General features: G+C 39.3%; 1 protein-coding gene across 1 annotated transcript; it reads left to right on the plus strand.

Moving 5' to 3' along the window:
- Nucleotides 1-735: 735 nt before the first annotated feature.
- Nucleotides 736-7,038, plus strand: LOC121018814 (zinc finger protein 429-like). Its single transcript, XM_040457845.1, has 3 exons — nt 736-927; nt 1,655-1,747; nt 5,394-7,038. Exons 1-3 carry the CDS (start codon nt 894-896, stop codon nt 6,911-6,913), a joined length of 1,647 nt encoding a protein of 548 aa, XP_040313779.1. The 5' UTR covers nt 736-893; the 3' UTR covers nt 6,914-7,038.
- Nucleotides 7,039-9,152: the final 2,114 nt, after the last annotated feature.

Below are 9,152 nucleotides of genomic sequence, written 5' to 3' on the forward strand. Positions count from 1 at the left end.
CTCAGAGGCAGGAGAAATCGTTTACTTTTATTTAGGGTTAGGGTGGATATTCAGAAAGGGTATGTCATCATCTTAGGTCCAGCTTGTGATAAGGTTACGCATGAACCTTAAGAAAACAGTTCTGTACATACTCTGTATGTTCCATAGTAAAATATTTGTGATCCTTCTTGGGTGGAGATTTGGGTATTATGTTGAGTTAAAAGGGAGCTCCTGAGTGGCTCAGTCAGTTGAGCATCTGACTCTTGATTTAGGCTCAGGTCATGATCTCATAGTCCTGAGATCATGCCCCAAGTCAAGCTTCACACTGAGCATATAGCCTGGTTGGAATTTTCTCTCTGTCTCTTTGTCTCTGTCTTTGTCTCTCTCCCTCCCTCCCTGCTGCACCCTCACTTGTGTTCTCTCTCTAAAGGAAATAAAAATTTAATTTTTTTAGCATAATGATATAAATGTAACTGACCTCACTCCATGGTTTACTCTATTGTTCATTTTCATAGGTGTGAGTCAGGGGTTAAGCTCAAATTGAGTTAATCCAAGCTCTTCCTCAGAGTACTCACTAGCTTTTATTGGATACTTTGTTTCCACCACAGGACACTATGCCCATGGGGTGTTTTGCCTGAAGTAAAAGATAAGGTAGAAAAAAGGGTTAAGTAAAATGTGGGACTGAGGTCAGTGGGTACAAGCAGGTAAGCAGTGAAGGTCAGGTCTGGGGTTCTAGCTAGTGACATTAACTCCCTCTTGCATCTTAGGTACCATTATGACCTCTGCTTATGGCCATTCAGTAACTATGGTATTTATTGCAGGGGTTGCTGACATTCAGGGATGTGGCCATAGAATTCTCTCAGGAGGAGTGGGGCTGCCTGAGCCACAGTCAGCAGGAACTGTACAGGGATGTGATGTTAGAGACCTATGGACACCTCCTCTTCTTGGGTGAGGATAACTCCTTCCAGACTTCCCAAACCACACTCAGAATTTTGTTCCTTCCTTTGAAGACTGTCTCTTGGAACTTCCTCTTTGCATGAGTGGGATTCAGATGCCTGCAGTCAGGGAAAGAAGTAGGGTTTTCTAGATGTAGAGAAATATCTTCATGATGTTTCCTTTCAGGTTAGTTTTCCCTTCTGTAGAGTAACATCGTCATTTCTATAGATTTATGTCAATTCTAAACATTGAGTGGCATAAAATGGGAATTCCCACGTCTTAAATACCAATTTCAACTCATTACTGTAGTGGTATTATTTGGAAGTAGAGGTCAAGATCTGAACACTGGAAACCCTCTCATGTGTTCTTTTTTTTTTTTTTTCAACGTTTTTTATTTATTTTTGGGACAGAGAGAGACAGAGCATGAACGGGGGAGGCGCAGAGAGAGAGGGAGACACAGAATCGGAAACAGGCTCCAGGCTCCGAGCCATCAGCCCAGAGCCTGACGCGGGGCTCCAACTCCCGGGCCGCGAGATCGTGACCTGGCTGAAGTCGGACGCTTAACCGACTGCGCCACCCAGGCGCCCCTCTCATGTGTTCCAAAGGGGTTGTTGGGCAACATCATCTGGGAAATAATTTTCTAGAATTCTACAATGTCCTCTCTTGTCTACTGAGTCCAATACTGGGTTGAAAGGTAGAATCTCCAGCCACACTCATATTCCTTTTGTCTGATAAACAGGTCTTGTTTTGTCAAAGCCAGACCTGGTCATCTTTTTGGAACAAAAGGAGCTCTGGGATGTGAAGAGAAATCACACAGTAGCCTCACACCCAGGTAGGTGGGAATGAAACAGATGACAGAGGTGAAATCCAAATGTAAAGGAGGAAGATGGACCTTAAATGTGGTTTGAGCAGCTCTCCTCAAATGGAAATAAGTTTGAGAAGCCTAGTTTTATGTCTCTCCCTCTCAGCAGATATCTGCTTTCCAACACATCATGATCTTGCCTTCTCTTAAGATTCTCCTTCAGTTCCACTGGGAGGGCCTCCATAACGTGATTGGCTCTTCATTGCTTTGAGGGTCTTGGGGAAATCTCTATTTCTGAGGAACTTTATGCTAATCCATTACTGAGTTCTGTTTTGCCTCATGTGAGAAGTGTGTCAGGGTAGTGGTGGGCATATTGGGGTTTGGTGCAGAAATCCCAGGAACACTGGAGACAGAGATTACATGTTATCTGCTTTATGCTTTCCAGTATTATGGAAGCTTTCATCTTAGTTGCACAAATATGAAACCCAGTAATTTCATCAGATAGCAAAGCGCCTCTCTCAAATGAGAAAATCTAATCCTTGATTTCACTTCAAAAGTTCATTTCTCGGGGCACATGAGTGGATCTGCTGGTTAAGTGTCTGACGTTGGCTGAAGCCAGGATCTCACAGTTCGTGAGTTCCAGCAGTACAGAGAGCTTTTTGCTGACAACACAGAGTCAGCTTGGGATTCTGTCTGCTTTCCTCCCGATCCACCGCCCCCCCCCCCCCCCCCTTACCCTTTGTCTCTCTCTCAAAATAAATACAAACTTAAAAAATTTTTTTAAAGTTCATTTTCTTTGTATTAACTAAAATAAGAAATTTCCACTCTGTGAATTTCATTATTCAATGGTAAAATAATTTAAAACATCTGTTATTTCCTAGAATTCCTATATAAATTAAAGGCATGGGGAAGCTAGAACATTTAGAATTTAAAATTTGCAGCCTATAATAAAGTCTCAAATGTTACCTTATGTCCTAATAGTTGAATTATTTTATACTTTTGTCCTTATAATATGAAGTTCTTGTGACTTTGTCATATGTGTTTTCACTTTCTGAGTGAGATTCCTTTATGATTTATTAGATCGAATGCTGTGATGTGACACGGGCATGTGCTTTATAAAAAGTAAAGTAGGTAATTAGTAAACTTCCCATGTAAAAAAAAAAAAAGGAGTTTTAATTGTAAGTGTAATTTCACTTCAAGAGAAATGAAATAGTTTTTCTACTTTCCTCTGAATGTATCTGAATTTAATCCCAAAGATTTTTTTAAAGCAGTTGTTGCCATATTTTATAACTTTGGTGGTGTTTGTTTATTTAGAAATTAAAGGTTTTGGGGCATCTTGGTGGCTCAGAGGGTTGAGCATCTGACTTTTCATTTCAGCTCAGGTCATGATCTCAAGGTTTGTGAGTTTGAGCCCCACGTCCTGCACTTCACTGACTGTGGACTCTGCTTGGAATTCTCTCCCGCTCTCAAAATACACTTAAAAAAAAAAACTTAAAAAAAAAGAAATGAAAGGTTTTGTTTGCTTGATCTTAAAGAATGGATTATACACTTAAATTCATTGTAATAAGAGGGATCTATATCTTTTAAGTGCTAATTCATAAAAGTTTTCATCACAGGTTTCCATGGTTGATTTTAATGAATATACTTGACAGTTTTAGTGTCCATGAAGACATGCCAATAATTCAAAATGTTCCTTTTTTCATGGGCACACAGTCACAGTTTAAAATTATAGCTACATAGGGGCACCTGGGTGGCTCAGTTGGTTAAGTGTCCCTCTCTTGATTTCAGGTCAAGTCATGGTCTCATAGTTTGTGAGTTCAAATCCTGTGTTGAGCTCTGTGCTAGCAGCACTATGATGGTTCGTTATACCTTTAAGATGTTTTAAGGAATCTTTAAGGTAACCACAATGAAAATACAGACAATATATTCACCAATAAATAGATGATGAAATTAATTCCATTATTATGACAATTCACATAGACCTGATACAACATTCACTGACCACTAACCAAGGAGAAAAATACACAAGATGAATCACAAAGTATGCATAGGTAATATTTCTACAAATACATGGATGATTTTTTTGGCACAGGGCATAAAACTGATTCATATTTGAGTTACATTCACATCATCCAAAAACGTAATGAGTTGAAAATTGTCACTATAACAACATATACAGGTAAAAACAAAATCACACCTAAATAATGCTGTGGAAAGTCCCATACAAAATGAAGCACATTAGTATGGAATTGCAAAACCAGAATAAGACAAAATATAACCCCAAAAATTCTATATAAAAATGATGAATTAAAGGAAACCTACAATAATTTTACTTTAAAGTTTATTTACTTTGTCAGATAGAGAGCACAAACAGGTGAGGGAGAGAGAGAGAGAATCCCAAGCAGCGTTGCACTGTCAGCACAGACCCTGAAGCAGGGCTCCAACTCCGCAAGAGTGAGATCATAACCTGAGTCAAAATAGACGGTTAGACTCTTAACCGACTGAGCCACCCAGGTGCTCTTGTGTGTGTGTGTGTGTGTGTGTGTGTGTGTGTGTGTGTGTGTAATCTATATAATTTTAATTTTTTTAAATGTTTATTTTTTATTTAAATTTTTTTTTCAACGTTTTTTATTATTTTTGGGACAGAGAGAGACAGAGCATGAACGGGGGAGGGGCAGAAAGAGAGGGAGACACAGAATCGGAAACAGGCTCCAGGCTCTGAGCCATCAGCCCAGAGCCTGATGCGGGGCTCGAACTCACGGACCGCGAGATCGTGACCTGGCTGTAGTCAGACGCTTAACCGACTGTGCCACCCAGGCGCCCCTAAATGTTTATTTTTGAGACAGTGACAGAGCACAAGTGGGGACAGTTAGAGAGAGACACACAGAATCAGGGGCAGCCTCCAGGCTCTGAGCTGTCAGAGAGATTGAGTCACAAAGCACAGAGCCCTCCAACTCAGGAACCCTGATATCATGACCTGAGCTGAAGTCGATGCTTAACCAACTGAGCCACCCAAGCACCCTGTAGCTGTAATTGTAAACTGTGACAGTGTACCCATGAAAAAAGGAACATTTTGAATTATTGGCATGTCTTCATGGGCATAAAATTATAAAGAATATTCATAAAATCAACCATGGGAAGCTCTAATGAAAACTTTTATGGATGACTACATGTATTATGTTAATAGATCCCTCCTATTACACAGAATTTAAGGGTATAACCCATTCTTTAATATTAAGGAAACAAAAACTTTTAATTTCTTTCTTTCTTTTTTTTAGTTTTTTTAAGTTTATTTTGAGAGAGGGAGAGAATTCCAAGCTAGCTCAGTGCTCTCAGTGCAGAGTAGGATGCGGGGCTGGAACTCACAAACCACAAGGTGATGACGTGAGCTGAAGTGAAGACTTTGGTACTCAATCCTCTGAGCCACTGAGATGCCCCAAAACCTTTCATTTCTAAATAAACACACACCACCAAGGTTGTAAAATAGGCCAACGATCACTTTATAAAAAGAATCCTTGGGTTAAATTCAGATACATCTTGAAAAGTAGAAAAACTAATGATTTATTTTTCCAAAAGTCAAAGTTGTCCAATTTTAGTCTTGTGTACAAGAAATTTTAACTGTATTCATCTGATAGTAGAAAGTGGAATGATTTTACTTTCATTTGTTACCTTCCAGCTGTATCTTCACATGATACCCAGAGCCTCTTTCCAAAGATGTGCATAGGAAGTATTTTCGAAAGAGTGTCAGTGGATAAATATAAACATAGTGCCCTTGAGAATGGACACTTAGTGATAGAGTGGAACAGTGTTGGGGAGAGACCAGGGCATCAAAGATCTCATGAAACACATATGCAAATAGAGACAACTGCCCATTATAAGAATCTCACTGCCCAAAACAGTGAAGGATATAAAACATTTTGGAAACCCCCCCTCTCTAACACTGTTACTTCTGCAGGGCAGTGTGTTTCTATAATCAAAGGCTCAAATCAAGTGGTCAAACAGTCATATTTGCAGAACAAAAATTTGGAGAATCTGGAAAGTGACCTAGCCCATGCTGAAAATACTTCTTTGCACCATTTTGACAATAGGATTGCATTACCCTTTCAGTCAAATATTTCTGAAAGTCAGAGATTGAAAAAGGAAGACAAAAATGGTAAGTGGTATCCATTTGAGGGGTCCTTCCCTGAGCAGTCGACCTTACAACAAAACCACAGCATCTTCAATGAAAACAGAATTGCTCATTGCAGTGAATCTGAGAAAATACTGAACCAGGATTCAAATGTTAATAAATATCTACGGACTCCTTTGCCAGAGAACCATTGTGACTGCACTACATGTAGGGAAGTCTTTTATCAAAGCTCAAACCTTATTAGACAGAAGAGAATACATTTGGGAGAGAATCCTTCTGAATATACTGAGTGTGGGAAAATTCTTAACCAGTCCTCCAATGTTGGTGATCATCCGAGGAGTCCTGTGGGAAAAAACCCGTACACATGCAATGAACCTGGGAACGTGTTTAGTCAGTCATCAAGACTTGATATCAATAAGACAATCCATATTGGGAAGAAAGTTTACATTTGTAAGGAATGTGGCAAAGCCTTCAACTGGCACTCAACACTAATTCTACATCAGCAAAAGCATACTGGAGAGAGACCTTACAAATGTGAAGAATGTGGTAAAACTTATAAGTACAGCTCATCACTAAATAAACATAGGATAATCCATACTGGAGAGAAAATTTACAAATGTCAAGAATGTGGCAAGGCCTTTAACTGGCAGTCAGGCCTTATTGGACATCGGAAACTTCATGCTGAGGAGAAACCTTACCAATGTAAAGAATGTGGCAAGGCCTTTAAAAGGTACTCAAGCCTTACTGTACATCACAGAATTCACACTGGAGAGAAACCTTACCAATGTAAAGAATGTGGCAAGGTCTTTACCCACCAGACAAGCATTATCAGACATCACAGAATCCATACTGGAGAGAAACCTTACCATTGTAAAGAATGTGGCAAGGCCTTTATCCAGAAATCAACCCTCTTTGTACATCAGAGAATTCATACAGGAGAGAAACCTTACCAATGTGAAAAATGTGGCAAGGCCTTTACCCAGACCTCAAACCTTATGGCACACCACAGAATTCACACTGAAGAGAAACATTACCCATGTAAAGAATGTGGCAAGGCCTTTATTTGAGGTTAAACTTCATTATATATCAAAGAATTCATACTGGAAAAGAAACTTAAAATGTATAGAATGTGGTAAAATTTTTAGGACTGCTCAACTCTTACTCAGCATCACAGAGTTTAGACTCAGGAGAAACATACAAAGGGAAAGAATGTGTCAAGCATGTAGCTGGAACTCACCAACTTGATCAATATCATTATTTTCTTACAGAATAGAAACCATAAAATATAGAGAAAGTTGCAGTCCCTTTAACTGGAATTTGTTCCTTAGTATTTCAATGTGCATACTAGATGTAAACCCTACAAACATAATGAGGAAAGGTCTTCATATTAAATGTACACATTAGGATACACCAGAGAGTACATAAAAGTAACTTGAAAGCTATAAATATTTATAAAAGTATTTAATTGAACATCAAATGTCAGTATCCCAGAACTTACAGAGAAAGCAGTTGTTACTATTAATATATTACATCAAAATATTCATTATAAGGAATAATACAAAGTTAAACATGTTCAAAATGTATGTGCTGTTATGCTTCAAAAGGTTATTTGGATGAATTGTTGCATAAATATGGCTAATTTCATTCTGAGTTTTTTGGGGGCACCTGGGTGGCTCAGTCAGTTGGTTAAGTATCCGAATTTGGCTCAGGTCATGATCTCCCAGTTTGTGAGTTCAATCCCCTCATCAGGTTCTGTGCTGTCAGCTTATAACCTGGAGCCTGCTTCAGATTGTCTCCTCTCCCTGCCCCTCCCCACTAGCGCTCAAAAATAAACATTTGTAAAAAAAATAAAAAATGAGTTTTCCCCCCTCAAATCTATCCTGACATTTATGACTACCAAGTATCAATGCATTTCTACTCTCAGTTTCCTTCTGAAATTCATTCATTCCTTGGAAACTTACGTGGCTCATTGTTGCAGCAAAGGTATGACATGTTCTTTTTTTTTTTAATTTTTTTTAACGTTTATTTTTGAGACAGAGAGAGACAGAGCATGAACGGGGGAGGGGCAGAGAGAGAGGGAGACACAGAACCGGAAGCAGGTTCCAGACTCTGAGCCATCAGCCCAGAGCCCGACGCGGGGCTCGAACCCGTAAACCGCGAGATGGTGACCTGAGCTGAAGTCGGACGCTTAACCCACTGAGCCACCCAGGCGCCCCTACATGTTCTTAGGTGGGACTCATGCATAATTTTCTATGGAAGATGAAGGACAACATTACACACAATATTTAAGAAAATCTAATTCAGATGCTGTTTGTGGTTATAACATTGATGTAAGTTACCATGATGTAAGTGTTCCGAACATCATTCTTCTCCCTGTATTAAAACAAAATCTTCTTGAATGTTACCAATAAAATAATTTGCCAACTGGTCTTTAGGGAAAAAGGTTGCAGTGCAGTAAAACATACTGGTGTGTCTTCATCATAGCAATAGTTAGAAGGAGAAAATGCCAGTTGATGTGGTTGAAATGAAGAAGTCCTCACAGATATCAGAAAGAGGATAGCCAACTCTTCCCCCAAATGGGGTAAAATTGTACATATGCATTTTTAAAGAATGATGTCAGGCCTGGAAATTATGGAAATCTGTATTCTCACATCATACTATCAACAAATAATTTTGGAAGGCTTGTAGTCTGCATTTTGAACAATGACAATTGGGTGGATTGGAAATGCATGACTTGGTCTGTGTGTGAACTTAACACATTTTAAGAAGACATAATGGTTTTTGACATGTTGACATGGCTGTGTACAGAATGAAATGTTATCCCACCACCAGTGATAACCTATCTCATTTTATTAAAGGTGGGAAAAGTATGGAAAGGAAAAAGATGTGAAGAGCTCTTTGCAGTGGAGGGAGGGAACCCAAAGTGGCTCCCTTTTCTAACTTCAAAGTCACAGGCAGCTCTTTGGTGGCATCATCTGATAAATGTCACAGAATTAAGAAATTGGCAAATTTCTTTTGGTGGGTTCCTGAAGATTAAAAGATTAAGTCATGAAGACCACCTTCATGATTGAATTGAATTCCTGTATCCTACTGAGGACCAGATGCCATTGGATGACGATGATTCCAGTGATTGTCCAGACCTTGATCACTGGCAGTTCAGGAGGGCATGTTGGACAATGCAATCACAGTGTTCTAAAATGTGTTTTTCCTCACCCAAGGTCTTCAGGTCTTAATCTTTTCCTCTCTGCATACAGAATCCTATCATTTCCTACCATAATTCTCAGTGAGACCCAGAGTTAAGCAGGA

Source organism: Herpailurus yagouaroundi, unplaced genomic scaffold (genome assembly GCF_014898765.1).
Source record: "Herpailurus yagouaroundi ecotype Mexico unplaced genomic scaffold, PumYag 220, whole genome shotgun sequence".
In the NCBI taxonomy this organism is placed as follows: Eukaryota; Metazoa; Chordata; class Mammalia; order Carnivora; family Felidae; genus Herpailurus; species Herpailurus yagouaroundi.